Source organism: Trichomycterus rosablanca, chromosome 23, assembly GCF_030014385.1.
Source record: "Trichomycterus rosablanca isolate fTriRos1 chromosome 23, fTriRos1.hap1, whole genome shotgun sequence".
Taxonomy (NCBI): Eukaryota; Metazoa; Chordata; class Actinopteri; order Siluriformes; family Trichomycteridae; genus Trichomycterus; species Trichomycterus rosablanca.
The window spans coordinates 18,569,767-18,588,855 of record NC_086010.1 but is presented as its reverse complement, the minus strand read 5'-3'; the positions used below and the strand labels follow the sequence as shown (position 1 = coordinate 18,588,855).

The window sequence follows — 19,089 nt, the reverse complement described above, 5'->3', positions numbered from 1 at the left end:
TCCTCTGCAGAGGGTTTGAATGAATCATCTTCCCTGTCCGAGTCTCTGACGGGTGATCAGGAGCTGAGATACAGATTCAGAACCTAAAGATACAGAATCTATAAACTATAAACGACCCCACACGGCCCCGCCCGAGCTTCCCTGCAGCCTTTACGCTGGAGGAATGTTTTATTAGTCCCTTGATTCACCACCGACTTCTGTTTACTAGGAGACACAGTGACCCCACAGCTCAGGATTTACAGTTTACAGCATTTGCAGCCCATTACCATATTTTAAAAAGTAAATTAAACTTGTGCAGCTATTAATCAGGTTTTTATAAAAAAACAGCTTGAACTGTTTGACCTCTGGGTGGCGCTATCACATCAAACAGATCTAAAACTCTCCCTGTCCTCCGACGCCGAACTCAGAAGATTTCAGAGGAAAGTGGGTATGTTTAATTTAAACCGGTAAGTGAAATCGACACTGTGGATGATGGATCATTAATCACTCACATAAACAGGAATTGGAATTGTTAGTAATCAGTAGCTCTGTTATATTTTTATTTCTTTTATTAATAAAGACTCTGTGGCCCCGTGGTTGTATTTTTTACTCCATCAGGTCCCCAACAAGAAAAGTTTGGACACCCCTGAAATGTTGTAGTTGCAGAACATTGTTGGGATCCATCATTTCATTACAAGCTCATCACACTAAAGCTTTTATGAAACTAAAAATAAATGAGTTATTTGACCACAAGATGTCCAGAGGAGGTGATGGAGGAAGATGAAGCATTCTATCCCAGATCCTGAAGTCTGAACAGAAAATTGCTATTTCTCCCCTCAAACAAACGGAACTCGTGAACAGAAATGTCAAACAAAGTGAATCGATCCTCTAAACGTCCTGCAGTATTTTCAGAAAACAAGCCTGTTATTAGAGCTCAAGGAGCCGGTATTGATCTCACCGGCTCCTACTGATGAAAATAATCCATGAGGTTCAGAGACGAGAGGAGAAAAACACAGACGAGGAAAACGACTCTCGATATTTTGCCTCCTTGTTTATTTCGATGTGAAGAGACTCAAAATAACTCTTTACACTTACACTTTATAAACTCACGCTTTATAAACTCACGCTTTATAACCTCAAACTTTCCAATTGTTCAATTTGTTGTTTTAAAAGGCGTCTAAAATTGATCAAACACAAAAAAAACGGAGGTGTGGGGGTGGAAAAGTGGAGCTAATGCACTATATGAACAAAAGTATTGGGACACCCCTCATAATTACCAAATTTCAGCCACAACAGTTGCTAACCATATAGAGGAAATTATATGCTACTAACTTGGCAGCAACTTCCATGCTCCAGCATGACTGTGCCCCTGTGCACAAAGCCAGCTCTATAAAGCCTCACTGAACAGCACTGGAATACAAACGCTGTCATCTTTGGACAAAATGGGGCACAAATTCCCACAGACATACTTCAAACTCTTGTGAGAAGCCTTCTCAGATCACACAGAGAGCGTTCTATTTTCATACCATTTGTTTTTAAAACGGGACGTCCAGCAAGGTAACAGTTAGGTGTCCAAATACTTTTGGCCCTATACTGTGTATATAGTCTATATCCAGCATCCAATACAATATCTCTTTATTTCGCTTTATTGTTCACGCTTGGTTATTTTGCAGATGTGATGTGAGCGATGTGTCTGTTTGGACGCCCAGCCAGGTCGACAGCAGCACCTGGGCTGGCACATTAAACCAATCTTTTAATAACATACATTGTTTGCCACCCCAACCAACCACACCACAACCCCAAACCTGAGATCATTATACGTTACTTACAAAGCTAGATTTATAAGCAGTCAACAGTTTTCCACACTCTTTTCAAAATCAAACCCAGACTCCTGTGGCTGTGACTCCGGGGCCCGAGCCCGAGGATTAGAACCTGTGCTTTAAAAATAGGAGTAAAACTGCACCTACCGTAGATCTTTCCTAAAAAGAGCGTCTTCACCAGGTTAAAGTGAGTATCTGCAGAGTCCAGGAGTGTGTAGCTGACCGGAGGATAGTGATCCACCTACACACACACACACACACACACACACATTGATTATACACTACATTTCATTCTAATCTACAGATTATCTGCAAGACGTTTTATTTTAGCTCTTTCAGACTGGGATGAATTGGAATGCCAGTCGTGTGCCAGGATTATTCTAATCTCTCATCACCACACACTCTCATCACCTCACACTCTCATCACCTCACACTCTCATCACCTCACACTCTCATCACCACACACTCTCATCACCTCACACTCTCATCACCTCACACACATCACCTCACACTCTCATCACCTCACACTCTCATCACCTCACACACTCATCACCTCACACACATCACCTCACACTCTCATCACCACACACTCTCATCACCTCACACTCTCATCACCTCACACTCTCATCACCTCACACTCTCATCAACCTCACACTCTCATCACCTCACACTCTCATCACCTCACACTCTCATCACCTCACACTCTCATCACCTCACACACATCACCTCACACTCTCATCACCACACACTCTCATCACCTCACACTCTCATCACCTCACACACTCATCACCTCACACACATCACCTCACACTCTCATCACCTCACACTCTCATCACCTCACACTCTCATCACCTCACACTCTCATCAACCTCACACTCCATCACCTCACACACATCACCTCACACTCTCATCACCTCACACTCTCATCACCTCACACTCTCATAACCTCACACACTCATCACCTCACACACATCACCTCACACTCTCATCACCTCACACTCTCATCACCTCACACACATCACCTCACACTCTCAACCTCACACTCTCATCACCTCACACTCTCATCACCTCACACTCCATCACCTCACACTCTCATCACCTCACACTCCATCACCTCACACTCTCATCACCTCACACTCTCATCACCACACACTCTCATCACCTCACACTCCATCACCTCACACTCTCATCACCTCACACTCTCATCACCTCACACTCTCATCACCTCACACTCTCAGGAATGGTTTTGGTTTCCTTTGGTGCTACCAATCAGGACCAGAGAGAAATAAAAATGTTTCCTATGAACAAATAATCGATTAGGCTGCCGAGAGCTTGTTCTAGTCGAGTACAATGGTATTATTAAAATAAACATTTAACAACGAATAATTATCTGGAATTTATTATTATTATTAATATTACTATTATTTATAATATTATTAATAATATTATTATTATTATTCATTTATTATTATTATTATTCATTATATCATTATCACTATTATTACAAATATTATTATTATGATAATTACTACTAATATTATTATTATTAATTTATTATTTCTGTACTATTATTTTTATATTATTATTATTATTATTCTCTTTTAATTTCCTCTATGCACCTTCTTAATATTGAACTGCAGGTCATGTTAGAAGAGGGAAGGACCTCCGGACTCACAGAGCTGGAATTAAATGTATTGTATAATTCATCTGATTGACTCGTTAGCAGTGAGTATGGCTAAAACACCTGAACTCGATCGTTAGAAGGAAGAAGCGTCCACATACTTTTGGCCACATAACGAAGGGAACCAGAGCCGGTCGGTTCTGTTGCTGCTCGGTGTGGTTTACGTTCCTCTCGTTCTCTCCTCCTGCTCTCTGAGGTCTCTGCTGAGCTCAGCACGATGAGGAAACGATAATGTGAGGAAAATAAACGACGTTTAAGGTCCCGAGAGCAGCGAGAGCAGCGAGAGCTTAATGTTCCTGCTAATAAATCATTAATCAGCTCAGACGTGACCCGCGGCTCCTTTTAATTCACGTTTTTAATTACTCTTACATTATTAATGAATCCATAAGGTGCGGAGTCGTTAACTGCAACAGTAAATCTGAATATTTATTGTAATTAAGGGCTGAGGGGCGAGCGGCGGCGGTCTGGTGGCTCTGGGATTTAAACTCAAAACCCTCTGACCCTGAAGGTCTGTATGGTCAAAAGTATTTGGACGCTTGAAATAGTGAGATCTCTTCAGCTATAACAGCAGCCACTCTTTTGAGAAGCTTCTCACAAGACTTTGAAGTGTGTCTGTGGGAATTTGTGCCTAGCCAGTAGTACATAAGATGTACTGTATATAATTGATCTATCACGCTGGGCTCTGACCTGGACGTGGACCTGCCGATCCGTCCTGCTGATGTTGACGGCGTGCGGTTGTCCGTTGGCCAGGTTGCGCTGGTCCAGGTCGATGGTGAAGGGTTCGGTCATACCGGTGAGGTTATAACGTACCTGTAACGAACCTGAGAGAGAGAGATACAGCTTCGATTAATAATTACGTCCACACACACACACACACACACACACACACACGTCCTCCGAGCTCAGCGCTAATGAGCCAGAAAGCTTTCGGACCGGACGGCGTGTTTGTGTGTGTTGAAGCGTTCGAGTCGATCCGAGAGGTGAAAGATGCTGCGTTAAGCAGCCATTAAACACCACTTAGCTGCACCGTCTGAATCCGAATGCGCACAAAGAGTCGTTTACTCGTTTACTTGCTAAACGAACAGATAAACAAATGAACTGCTGAGGAGCGAGAAGTCGTTAAAAAGCGAGGAGTTTAAGTGCGGCTCTTTAGGCGGAGAGAGAAACGCGGCGGGCTGAACGGAATATCGAGTGATCTGTGGAGAGCAGACGCCGCGTTAAGCACCACCGTACCGTTCTGGCGTAGCACCACCGCCATGTAGTCGTAGCTCCGGGAGCTGACGTACAGCAGGACGCTGGGCGTGCTGGACGTACTAAAGCTGAAGCTGATCACCTCCTGGGTCAGGTTCAGCTCTGAGGCTGGTAACCAGATTAACTCCGCCCCTTCTACGCCGGACGCTGCGGCGGGCATCACCTCCGGCACCAGGTTATACCGAACCATCGTTCCAGCCTCGAAGAACGCTCCCACATCTGTAACACACACACAGCTCAAACCCGGGACTGCAACGAACAACTGTAAGAGTCTTCATACGCTTCATGGGACTTAAACCAGTAGCCTTCTGATTACCAGAACCCGTACCTTTGGTGCAGAAGGGCCCCTCGTAGGCCGTCCGGCTGCAGTCGCACGAGTAGCCGTTGTACCTCTCCACGCACCTCCCTCCGTTCAGGCAGTACACCCCGAAACTGCTGCAGTGACCCGAACACCCCGGCTTCACCCCGGGGGTCACCTTCGCCCGCTCCTCCAGGTCCAGGGTCACGCCGTTCATCTTCAGGGACCGGATGCACCCCAGGAACCCTCGCTGCCCCCCGGCCGCGCCTGCGCCGCCAACGAGAACCAGAACGGGGTGTCAGGGGTGTCATGAAAACGAGATCTGATCACAGGCGCTTTGTAATTAAAAATAACCAGTAATTCATTAATAAAATATTAATAATAATAATAGTAATAAAAAAAAAAAAAAAAATAATAATAAAATAATAATTATAATTATAATATAGTAATAACATAATAATATAGTAATAATATAATAATACAGTAATAATATAATAATATAGTAATATAATAATATAGTAATAATAATAATAAAATAATAATAATAAAATAATAATAAAATAAATAAAACTACTACTATTAATAATAATAATAACAATAAAAATATTAAAAATTATACCAATAATAAATCATAATAATAGTAATAAAAATAAGAATACCAGTAATAATAGCAATAATAACAGTGATAATAATTATACCAATAATAATAATAATAATAATAATAATAATAAATGTTTATTTCTCTGTCAGAATGGTTTGTACAGAAATGTTACCTACTGTCCTGACACGCCCAGGATGCTGGTTTTCCTGCAGAGGAGCGTAAACAACACGGAGCATGCAACAAAAAATCAAACACGGCAAAAACATAAAGAAATCAAACAGAACATGAGAAACAGAATAAAAATATAAAACACACTCACACACACACACACACACACACAGACAAACACTCACACACACACACACACAGAATCATGAGGAAATAATAAACATCAAATTAAACATCAGCTGAACGTGAGAGGAGCCGACGAGACACAAACATGATAATGAGAAATCAAACCGTCTGCAGTCGTGTTCCTGGTCAGGGTTGCAGTGCGCCTGGCACCAACCAAACACACCAGGTACAGTTGGCTGTACAGTTCCAGGCGTGTGTGTCCGTGTGAGTGTGTGTGTGTGTTTGTGTGTGTGTGTGTGTGTGTGATCTTACCCACGTACAGTTGGCTGTACAGTTTCAGGAGTGTGTGTGTGTGTGTGAGTGTGTGTGAGTGTGTGTGTGTGTGTGTGTGTGTGTGTGTATGTGTGTGTGAGTGTGTGTGTGTGTGTGTGATCTTACCCACGTACAGTTGGCTGTACAGTTTCAGGAGTGTGTGTCCGACTGTGTGTGTGTGAGTGTGTGTGTGTGTGTGTGATCTTACCCACGTACAGTTGGCTGTACAGTTTCAGGAGTGTGTGTGTGTGTGAGTGTGTGTGAGTGTGTGTGTGTGTGTGTGTGTGTATGTGTGTGTGAGTGTGTGTGTGTGTGTGTGTGTGTGATCTTACCCACGTACAGTTGGCTGTACAGTTTCAGGAGTGTGTGTCCGACTGTGTGTGTGTGTGTGTGTGATCTTACCCACGTACAGTTGGCTGTACAGTTTCAGGAGTGTGTGTGTGTGTGTGAGTGTGTGTGAATGTGTGTGTGTATGTGTGTGTGTGTATGTGTGTGTGAGTCTGTGTGATCTTACCCACGTACAGTTGGCTGTACAGTTCCAGGCGTGTGTGTCCGTGTGCCGGTGCAGGTTTGGTGCTGGTGTGTTTTTGGTCGAGGTGAAGGACGGCCTCCTTGACGTTCCTCTCGGCGCTGATCCGGTGCCACTGGTCATCGTTCAGCGGCGTGGGTGAGTGGACGTTCAGCTCCACCGGTCCGTTACCCACGTCGAAGGAGAAGGAGACCACGCTCGGGGCTGAGGAGAGAATATGTATATATATATACGAAACATCAGGGCATCACAACCACCCAATATATACAGTGTATCACAAAAGTGAGTACACCCCTCACATTTCTGCAGATATTTAAGTATATCTTTTCATGGGACAACACTGACAAAATGACACTTTGACACAATGAAAAGTAGTCTGTGTGCAGCTTATATAACAGTGTAAATTTATTCTTCCCTCAAAATAACTCAATATACAGCCATTAATGTCTAAACCACCGGCAACAAAAGTGAGTACACCCCTAAGAGACTACACCCCTAAATGTCCAAATTGAGCACTGCTTGTCATTTTCCCTCCAAAATTTCATGTGATTTGTTAGTGTTACTAGGTCTCAGGTGTGCATAGGGAGCAGGTGTGTTCAATTTAGTAGTACAGCTCTCACACTCTCTCATACTGGTCACTAAAAGTTCCAACATGGCACCTCATGGCAAAGAACTCTCTGAGGATCTTAAAAGACGAATTGTTGCGCTACATGAAGATGGCCAAGGCTACAAGAAGATTGCCAACACCCTGAAACTGAGCTGCAGCACAGTGGCCAAGATCATCCAGCGTTTTAAAAGAGCAGGGTCCACTCAGAACAGACCTCGCGTTGGTCGTCCAAAGAAGCTGAGTGCACGTGCTCAGCGTCACATCCAACTGCTGTCTTTGAAAGATAGGCGCAGGAGTGCTGTCAGCATTGCTGCAGAGATTGAAAAGGTGGGGGGTCAGCCTGTCAGTGCTCAGACCATACGCCGCACACTACATCAAATTGGTCTGCATGGCTGTCACCCCAGAAGGAAGCCTCTTCTGAAGTCTCTACACAAGAAAGCCCGCAAACAGTTTGCTGAAGACATGTCAACAAAGGACATGGATTACTGGAACCATGTCCTATGGTCTGATGAGACCAAGATCAATTTGTTTGGTTCAGACGGTCTCAAGCATGTGTGGCGGCAATCAGGTGAGGAGTACAAAGATAAGTGTGTCATGCCTACAGTCAAGCATGGTGGTGGGAATGCCATGGTCTGGGGCTGCATGAGTGCAGCAGGTGTTGGGGAGTTACATTTCATTGAGGGACACATGAACTCCAATATGTACTGTGAAATACTGAAGCAGAGCATGATCCCCTCCCTCCGGAAACTGGGTCGCAGGGCAGTGTTCCAGCATGATAATGACCCCAAACACGCCTCTAAGACGACCACTGCTTTATTGAAGAGGCTGAGGGTAAAGGTGATGGACTGGCCAAGCATGTCTCCAGACCTAAACCCAATAGAACATCTTTGGGGCATCCTCAAGCGGAAGGTGGAGGAGCGCAAAGTCTCGAATATCCGCCAGCTCCGTGATGTCGTCATGGAGGAGTGGAAAAGCATTCCAGTGGCAACCTGTGAAGCTCTGGTAAACTCCATGCCCAGGAGAGTTAAGGCAGTTCTGGGAAATAATGGTGGCCACACAAAATATTGACACTTCAGGAACTTTCACTAAGGGGTGTACTCACTTTTGTTGCCGGTGGTTTAGACATTAATGGCTGTATATTGAGTTATTTTGAGGGAAGAATAAATTTACACTGTTATATAAGCTGCACACAGACTACTTTTCATTGTGTCAAAGTGTCATTTTGTCAGTGTTGTCCCATGAAAAGATATACTTCAATATCTGCAGAAATGTGAGGGGTGTACTCACTTTTGTGATACACTGTATGTATATATGTATAGATATATATTGGTTGGTTGTGATGCCCTGATATTTCGTGTTATGTTTTGGGTTTTGTCCTGAAGTTCCAGCTGGTGCAGGTAGGGGGAGCTGGTGATGCATCTGTAACTGGCACCGCTGGTAGAGTCAGTAAACAGGCTCTTAATAAAGCGTCTGTGTGCACTGTGGGCACTGAGCTCACAAAAACAAACATCTGCACCTTTCTGCAACGTTACATGTCCAAAAGTATTGGGACGCCTGATCTTGAGCCGCTCGGACGCCCCGAGTGTGTCTGTGTGTGGGAATTTGTGCTCGTTCAGTCTAAATACGACGGCGTTTGTAAGGCTGGGCACTGATGTTTTGAGGTAGAAAACCTCCGAGGTAGATTTGTAGAAATTTCCCCAGTGTGTGTGTGTGTGTGTGTGTGTGTGTGTGTGTGTGTGTGGCAGGTGCGGCAGGTGTTTGGAGAGGGACGACTGCGCTCGCCATGCTCTACTCCCTGATCCCTGTAATTGGATTTACTGCCGCCAAACCTCAGAATCAAACACTCGTCCAGCAGAGCAGATGTGTGTGTGTGTGTGTGTGTGTGTGTTTGTTTGTGTGTGTGTGTGCGAGTGTGTGTGTTTGTGTGTGCTGCTTTATCAGCCCAGAACTGAAGCCACATTGCTGCCCACCGCGCTCTCGCCAGGAACAAACACAACAACTTTATGACCGACTCTCCGACCAACATGGTTTATAGGCAAATTAAAGCTTCATACACTAAATGGTCAAAAGTATCTGGACACCTGAGCGTTGAGCGCGAGCTTGTCGGACACACTGTTTCTGAGTGACTGTGGGAATTTGTGCCTGATCAGTTTATATAAAATATGCACTGTATGAGTATTCAGACATGTTATCTGTTTCAATTCAGCTATAACACTAACACAAGACTTTGAAGTACGTCTGTGGGAATTTGTGCTCGTTCAATCAATGGGTGCCCAGCATTTGTGTGGGGTCGGTCGATGTTCCGGTTCATCCCAGAGCTGCTGAGTGGGACTTTATGTCTTTATAGGTTTTGCTTTGTGCACAGGGGTGCAGTCAAGCTGGATCAGGGTAGGGCCTTCCCTAAACTGTTGCTCCATGTCCTTCCACTTCTGTACACGCACTTCGGGCTACTAACCAAGCTACTTATACAGCATCGAAGACCCCACCCAGCAGACTAGTGGCAGATTTTGTCTCTCGCACTACCTGCACTGCCGATCGTGCCCCCTAGGGGGCGCCCCTAAGACGAGCTTTTAAAAATGTGTTAGTTTAACACACCCATTCTGTTAGGGGATTCGAACCCGGCGTGGTTAAACAGAAGAACTTACACTTGAGCTCGAGTCGGATGAAATCTGTGTTGCCCAGGTTCTCCAGGAACACGCCGTACGGCGCCGAGGTTTTGAAGTAGAAGGAGATATCGGCGCTCGTCTCTCCCTGGAACGTGGAGAAGTGCAGGTAGGACGACGGCGTGGTGAAGGACGCCGCGTTCCAGTAGCTGCCTGAGAAATACACACAGAAAATCAGAACGTTATTAAACCCAAACAAACTCACGTCATTCTGTCTGGAACTCGTGTGTGGCGCTGCTAAAGGCACCAGTCGGGATTTTGGTCCACGTTAGTCCTAATAACCAGGATTCAGGAGGTTTAGGGAACACACACCCCTGATCTTTACCTTGGAACGGAACCCAGAGCAGTGGTCAGTACTTGGTCATTTCAGCTGGACGCGGTGACCTTTAAGATCCGGAGCGGAAACACGAGGTATAAAAGTAAAGACGAGGGCGACGCTGCTCTGATGAATATAATAATAATAAAGCTGCTCCATTGTGAGCGCTTGTTCATTTTCGGGTCTCTGCGACTCGCTAACGACCGGTCAACGTTCCCGTCTCCTTCCACATCAAGCGAAAGGTCAAACATCATCCCACGGTCTAACTCTGGCACATTCCTCCGTTTCCTCGCCGCCGTCCGCAGTTCATCACCGCAAAGGTCAGCGGGAAGTAACTAAGAGGTAATAAAATACAACATTAACTGTTTTATAGCCTCGTCTTCCATTTCTGACTCCGTCTGAAGGCCAAACATGTGTCACCTTATTTTATACGTTTTATGTATCGTCTGTGCGACCTTGGGACCTCCGGCGGCCTCCGAGGGGTGCGCCACGACCCCTGCTGGTCAGGGAGGGTTGAAGGCTGAACACTGACCGTCTGAGGATCCGGACAGGCGGATTTAATAAGTATAGAGGACCAGCCTGATGTTACTGTAATCTTTATCTACTCAAAAGGACTGCTGTTGCCTCAAAAAGACAGCAGGTGTCGCTGTTGAACCATGCTAAGCTTATTATTGAATTCATGTGTTTGTATTGATTGATTGATTGATTGATTGATTGATTGATTACTGCTGGTCAGGGAGGGTCGAGGGCTAGAACACTGACCGTCTGTGAGTCCAGACAGAGGACCAGCCTGCTCTTACTGTAATCTTTATCTACTCATGCTGCACCTCGACTAGCCAGCAGGTGTCGCTGTTGAACCATGTTAAGCCTTTATTAATGAATTCGCCACCTAGTGAGTCGACTGATAGCAGAGCTGACACACACACACACACACACACACTCACACACACACACACTCATACACAAACACATTCACACACACACTCACATACACACACACTCACTGACACACACACACACAAACACACTCACATACACACACACACACACACTCACACACACTCACATACACACACACTCATACACAAACACATTCACACACACACACACACACACTCACATACACACACACTCACTGACACACACACACACACAAACACACTCACATACACACACACACACATACACACACACTCATACACAAACACATTCACACACACACACTCACATACACACACACTCACTGACACACACAGACACACATACACACACACATTCACACACTCACACACTCACATACACAAACACACTAACACACACACACTCACAAACACATTCACACACACACACACACACACACACATTTTACTATTTTACGTAGTTTTTACATGATTTCGGTGAGTATCACTGTCGCCTCACAGCTAGAAGGTCCTGGGTTTGATTCCCAGAGGGAGTTGGATTCACCTTTATTAATTAATTCATGCGTTTTGATTGATTGATTAATTACTTTATTGATCCCTAAAGGGAAATTGCAGTGTTCCCACAGATGTACTTCAAAGTCTTATGAGAAGCTTCTCTCGGTTTTAATACCGTTTTGTTTTAAATCAGGTGTCCAAATACTTTTGGTAATGTAGTGTAGAGAGTAGAAATGACACTAAACATCCAATAAAAACCCTAATTATGGTAAAAAGCATCATGAATTATGAATTGTAATTATTTTTTACGTCTGCAACGCTGCCGTGCTTCATCATCCGCCCACACGATGCCAAATCACGCCTCCAGGATTTATTCTACACCCGCATCAGCGTCAGGATTTTCCTCTTTACGGCCCCGACGTTCCTGACAACTCCGTTTCCGAGATGGAATCCTGGCGCCGTTACACGGGAACAAAAGCAGGTGTCCGACTCCCATTAATCACCTCCAAATGAAGCGTGTTCACCGAGCGCGGCTCGTTTCAGCGCCGCCGCCGCCGCTAATGAACCAGCTGGCACGGGCGCTAATGACCGGAGGAAACGTCATTAACACGGAGCGCCGCGGCAGAGGAACATCGGACACTCCAGCGGATTTGCTAATAACGCTATGGAGTGCTAGGAAACGTGTAGCGGAGAGTCCGTGACCCCGCCTACTTTGTAGTCACGTCTTTTCCCACCCAGCAGACTAGTGGACGATGTTGTTCGCTGCAGGCACCACTAGGGGGTGCCGAGTCAACCGATAACAGAGCTGAGATTCGTACTCAAAGATGACACACACACACACTCACTCTCACACACACACACACACACACACACACTAACACACTCACTCACATACACATACACACACACTCACTGAGACACTCACTGAGACACACTCACGGACTCACACACACTAACACACAAACACTTACTCAGACACACACAAACACACACACACACACGCACTCACACACACACTAACACACTCACACACTCACACACACACTAACACACTCACTCACATACACACACAAACTCACTGAGACACACACACACACTAACATACACACACACACACACTCACTGAGACACACACACTCACTGAGACACTCGGTGGGTAGCACTCGGTGGGTAGCACTGTCGCCTCACAGCAAGAAGGTCCTGGGTTCGATTCCCAGACTCTGTGGCCCCGTGTTTGTGTATTTTTACTCCATCAGGCCTCCAAGAAGAGAAGTTTGGACCCCCCTGGATTACGGCGTTCGTCTACACAATCTCCATAAATAAATAACCGCGTGAATACTCAGCGACCACGACGCCCACCTGGTAAACGGCGGGATCATTCACGCCATCCCCGCCGGACCCCTCGCCTCCTCCGCCCCGCCGCTCTGCAAACCCAGGTGTGCAAAATAAAATCATCTAACGACAGATTTGATGAAGACTGATTACCCAGCATGTCGTCGAACGCCGCGCCCTATTAGCATCGAGTCACAGGTGGGTAAAAAGTCTGCGCCCGCCGTCCTTCTCCGACAGGTGACGGCAATCGAGCGCGGCTGACACGAGCCACGGAGCCGCCGCAATTAACACGAATAACGAGGCTTGAAAAACGTCGCTGCGTGCCGAAGCGAGAACGGGACGATCAGGCGCCGCGCCAGCGTTTAAGAGAGAGAGGAACTCACGATCTCCGTGACAGTGCAGGGGTCCCACGGTGAGTTTGGCCTCCGATCCGGGTCGGTTCGTGTCCCCCACGGCCACCTGGCTCACAGGTAAGTGCTCCTTATACACCAGAAGTCCGGAATCTTCTCTCCTGTCAGGAAGGGAAAGTAACGGATCAGTAAAAATCATCGACGTGTTCGAATCTCAGCTCTGCAGCTCTGCTACCGGCCGGCTGGGCGCCCCCTAGTGCCTGCTCCGGACAGAATCGGCACTCACCATTGTTTGTGATCAGCGTCGCAGTTGCACTGGTGTTTGGGGTCGACGCAGTTGCGCTCGATGCCGCAGGAACATTTCTGGATCCCCGGTGCAGAACCGCCCCAGTAGAAATGCTTCTCGTTCCCTCGGCCGACCCACCACGTGTACGGGGTCCCGTCTGAAACACACAGGAAACATATAACAATCACACGCGTGTACAAAAAAACCCAGAGACACTCATGAGCTCGTCCCTAAATTCACATGACAAAAACCTGAGGTGAACGTGAGGTGCATGCGAGGAGAACACAAGGTGAACGTGAGAACGTGGGGTGAACACAAGGTGAACGTGAGATGAATGTTAGGTGAATGTGAGGAGAACATAAGGAGAGCAAGAAAACGCAAGATGAACGTGAGGAGAACACAATATAAACGTGAGAAGAATGCAAGAGGATTGCAAGGTGAAAGTGAGGAGAATGCGAGGTGAACGTGAGGTTAATGTGAAGAGAACGAGAGATGTACGTGAGGTGAACGTTAGGTGAATGTGAGGAGAACGGGAAAACGCAAGATGAACGTGAGGTAAGCGTGAGGAGAACCAAAGTTTAACGTGAGGTGACCGTGAGAAGAACGCAAGGTGAACGCGAGGAGAACCTGAGATGCAGGTGAGGTGAACGTGAGATGAACGCGGGATGAAGGTGAGGGGAACGCGAGGAGAACGTGAGGTTAACGTGAGGAGGTAAACTGAGGCAAACGCGAGGTAAATATGAGGTAAACGCAAGGAGAATGTGAGTTCATCGTGAGAAGAACGTGAGGTGAGGAGAACGTGAGAAGAACGTGAAAAGAATACGAGGTGAACGTGGGATGAAGTTGAGGAGAACCTGAGGTGAAGGTGAGATGAACGTGAGATGAACCTGAAATGAACGTGAGATGAACCTGAGGAGAACCTGAGGCTGATCTCCTGACTGAAGTAAATTGCTCCTCATCCCGTCAGCTCGGTATTTTCAGAATGACAATTAATTATGATAATTATAATTAGCGCTGAATCGTACTCGTCACCGCGCCGCGTCTTCCTGCCGCGGACAGGAAATGTCAGACGCCTCAGCGGGAAAATGACAGGAAGTTAATGAACACCTGCTCAGCCGTCGGCTCCACGTGTCGGATCCGCTGTCCAGAGTTTTATAAACCGCTCCGTAATCACCGCGGCTCGCTAGTCTAACCTTCAGTTTATATCACACACACACACACACACACTACACACACACTACACTACACACACACACACACACCACACACACACACACACTACACTACACACACACACACACACACACCACACACACACTATACACACACACACACACTACACACACACTCACTACACACACACCACACACACACACACACATACACACACTATACACACACACACACACACTACACACACACACTCACTACAAACACACACACACACACACCACACACACTATACACACACACACACTACACACACACACTCACTACAAACACACACACACACACACCACACACACTATACACACACACACACACACTACACACACACTCACTACACACACACACACACACACAGACCAAAAGTATCCTGACGCCCCAGTAAATAAACAAACTGTCTGTATTTCTTTCTCTGTATGTATGTTTGTTTCTGTCTGTCTGTTTTTTTCTGTCTGTCTGTTTTTTCTGTCTGTCTGTTTTTTCTGTCTGTCTGTCTGTCTTTTTTTCTGTCTGTCTTTTTTTTCTGTCTGTCTGTTTTTTCTGTCTGTTTTTTTCTGTCTGTCCGTCTGTCTGTCTGTCCTGCTTGTTTACTCTCTTTTCTTCCCTCGTGATTATTACTGTACTCTCATAAGAATATAAAAACACCCTATACCACCACCGTCCCCCTATTTCGTTTTCAGATTGGACGCGTGTACATTCCATTACTGGCGCTATTTCCATCCCGCAGGGGATTATGGGAGAATTACGGAGGCGAAACCCATCATACGGAGCAGCTACATGGAACGACCTTGTGGTGAGACGCTGTTTTGTGGAGGAAGTGAAAAACCTTCACAATATTTCAGTGCATTAAAGAGAGAGCGGTGAGTGATGGCTCTCTCATCCTTCAGGAACAGAGCGGGAGAAAACACACCGACCTTCAGCTCTCGCTTCAGTAAATAATCCTGCCACCTCTCACCCGGGGTCACGCCGACAGAGAATGGAACGGGCGGGGATTAGAGCCGTCTCACTTCTACACGAGAGAGGAGAGAAGAGAGAGGAGAGTAGAGAAAGGAAAGATGAAAGAGGAGAGATAAGGGATGTGAAAGGAAAGAAAAAAAAAGAGATGAGACATGAGAGAGGAAAATTGAGAGATGTGAGAGGAGAGAGAAGAGAAGAGAAGAGAAGAGAGAAAAGAAAGCAGATGAGAAAGGAAAGATGAGAGGGAAGAGAAGATATGAGAGAGCAGAGATGAGAGGAGAGAGAAGAGATGAGAGAGAAGAGATGAGAGAGGAGAGATGAGAGAGGAAAATGGAGAGATGTGAGAGGAGAGAGAAGATAAGAGAAGAGAGAAGAGAGAAAAGAAAGCAGATGAGAAAGGAAAGATGAGAGGGAAGAGAAGATATGAGAGAGCAGAGATGAGAGGAGAGAGAAGAGAGGAGAGAGAAGAGATGAGAGAGGAGAGATGAGAGAGGAAAATGGAGAGATGTGAGAGGAGAGAGAAGATAAGAGAAGAGAGAAAAGAAAGAAGATGAGAAAGGAAAGATGAGAAGGAAGAGAAGATATGAGAGAGCAGAGATGAGAGGAGAGAGAAGAGAGGAGAGAAAAGAGATGAAAGAGAAGAGGATAGAGGAAAGATGAGTAAGGAGAGAGGAGGGATGAGAGAGGAGAGATGAGAGAGAGGAGAGATGAGAAAGGAGAGGAGAGAGAGAACGAAATCCTGCCTTTCACCCATGATTCAGACCCACTGCAACCCTGACCAGGATGAAGCGGTGGTAAAACAGAATGAATGGAACACTGGTGACACCGTCCTTAGTCGAGCGAGCTTCATGTCTCTTAGATTCACGTCTTTATAGAGCTTGTTTTGTGCACAGGGGGACGGGCCTTCCCTAAACTGTTGGCTGATTGATGACTGATTTATTTCAGCTGTTAGCGTCTGTTGCTTCTTTCCACTAGGTGGCGCCAGACGTCCCAGAAAGTGCTGCTGCTCTCCGTGTGTTTCTCCACCAGACCAGCAGGGGTCAGTGTAGCAGTGACGATGAGGGGAACCAAACCTGACCCCTCCTGACACCCGAGCACTCGGCCAGATCAAAGGATTTTCAAACACACCTCAAACAATGCTAGTTTAAAGAGCCGCGCCTCATTGTAAGAGCAGGAGAGCGTCGAACCCCGCCGGCGCTAATACGTATAAACACCGCACGCGCCGCTACAAAGATCCATTTTCAGCAGCTTTAATTCAGAGATGACAGGATAAGAGCGCCGCTGCGCCGCTACGAGCGGCTAAACCCTTTCATGCGCCGCCTCCATCAGAGGAACAGAACGCTCTTTCAGAACGCGACACAATGGAGCCGGCGAGGCGCTAATCATCGGCGGAAACAGACAGGCTAGCGTGTTTACACCGGCGCAACCATCGAACCTGCGTCTGCTCGGCCTGCGTTAGCTCTCTTAGCGAACGTATAGCATTTTATATAACGCCACTCACTGATCTCTATCATAGCAGTACAGGTGACTCTTCATGCGCTATACGGATCTCCGTGTGAACCCTGCCGGTGCTGTCTGTCTGTCTGTCTTTCTGTCTGTGTCATTCTTTTTGTCCGTCTATCTTTCTGTTTTTTTTCTGTCTGTCTGTCTCTCTTTTTTCTTTCTGTCTGTCTTTCTTTCTTACGGTCTGTGTCTGTCTGTCTGTCTTTCTGTCTGTCTTTCCTTCCTTTCTGTCTGTCTTTCTTTCTGTCTGTCTTTCTGTCTGTCTGTCTTTCTTTCCTTCCTATCTGTTTGTCTTTCTTTCTTTCTGTCTGTCTTTCTTTCCTTCCTTTCTTTCTGTCTGTCTTTCTTTCTTACTGTCTGTGTCTGTCTGTCTGTCTTTCTGTCTGTCTTTATTTCTTTCTGTCTGTTTTTCCTTCCTTCCTGTCTGTCTTTCTTTGTCTTTCTGTCTGTCTTTCTTTCATTCCTTCCTTCCCTTCTTCTTTCCTGTCTGTCTGTCTGTCTGTCTGTCTGTCTGTCTTTCTGTCGCTTGATTAGATTGTCTGAGGAGGATTCTTGATCGGTGCGTGACTCTCCGTGCACAATACGGATCTCCGTATGAACCCGTCTGATGCAGGTGAAAAGAAGCGGTTGGTGCTACAGACGTGTCGGAGGGGGCGTGTGTTAGTCACGGCTCTCCTCGGTCAGGAGTGGAGGTCTGCAGCAGGAAGTGAAATACGATTGGGGAATTGGATATGACGTCCTGCTCTTACACCTGCGTCCTAAATACATACGGGAGCAGCTGAAATAAAAATGACGCCGTTTAAACAGTCAGTAATGGAGTTCCTCACGCTGTTTGTTGTTTATTCTTCTAATCAAAGAAAGTCCCAGAGACCCAAATTCCCGAATACCCGCCGTGGCGCGGCGCAGCACCAACAGGTGCGCCCGGCTAATCACACGCCGCCGTCTGAAACTCTCATTTAGCTTCCAATCTGTTCCGTCAGAGCGGCGGCGCTCACACCGGAGGTTCAGCTCTTGCGCCGGGCGGAGCCGGGGGACGGGTTTCTCTTTCATCCCTCACCGCTCACGCAGAGCTAGCCTTACCACCTTACCGCTAATTCAACCTTGGATCGCGCCCAAACTCGTTTCATTAACTCGGCGGGTTCCCGCGCCGCCTCACGTCTCTATCCGTGCCTCGCCGGTGCCGCTTCACGCTGGAAAAATAAACAAACATAATAATAAAGGTTCCGCGGTACTGCCGGCTAACGAGAAACCGTAATCATCCGGAACGTGAGTCAAAAGTATTCGGACGCCTGAGCGTTTTAAAAACACACGGTAATAAATCAGTGCGACCTCTGTGTGACCTTCTCAGCCTTTACAGAACGACAGCCGCTCCTGACGAGGCTTCTAACAAGACTTAGAAGTACGTCTGTGGGAATTTGTGCCCGCTCAGTCCGAAGATGACGGCATTTGTACGGCTGGCTGGTTGCTGATGATGTTCCGATTCATCCCGAAGCCGCTGGAGTTTCTTTAAACCGAGCTTTCCCATATGTCTTTACATAGGAAGGGCCTTCCCTAAACTGTTGTTGTTTAAAGAAGCCTATGATTTCCTTTATACAACAATAAACAACAGAAAAATTCTTACATTCACTCATTCACTTGTTCACTGTCTGTTTGACCACTGTTTCATAC

At 46.4% G+C, this 19,089-nt stretch overlaps 2 protein-coding genes across 2 annotated transcripts in view; both read right to left on the bottom strand.

Annotated features, from left to right (window-relative positions):
• Positions 1-19,089, bottom strand: part of armc3 (armadillo repeat containing 3) — a 378,416-nt gene that overhangs the window by 217,681 nt on the left and 141,646 nt on the right. The window lies entirely within an intron of this gene.
• Positions 1-19,089, bottom strand: part of cntnap2a (contactin associated protein 2a) — a 107,283-nt gene that overhangs the window by 8,204 nt on the left and 79,990 nt on the right. Inside the window, exons 14-21 of the mRNA XM_062985253.1 lie at positions 13,735-13,891; positions 13,482-13,609; positions 10,018-10,188; positions 6,751-6,969; positions 5,060-5,296; positions 4,714-4,950; positions 4,168-4,301; positions 1,947-2,040 (exon numbers count right to left, since the gene is read on the bottom strand). Of these exons, the coding sequence (XP_062841323.1) occupies positions 1,947-2,040; positions 4,168-4,301; positions 4,714-4,950; positions 5,060-5,296; positions 6,751-6,969; positions 10,018-10,188; positions 13,482-13,609; positions 13,735-13,891 (1,377 nt within the window). The remainder of the gene's footprint in view (positions 1-1,946; positions 2,041-4,167; positions 4,302-4,713; positions 4,951-5,059; positions 5,297-6,750; positions 6,970-10,017; positions 10,189-13,481; positions 13,610-13,734; positions 13,892-19,089) is intronic.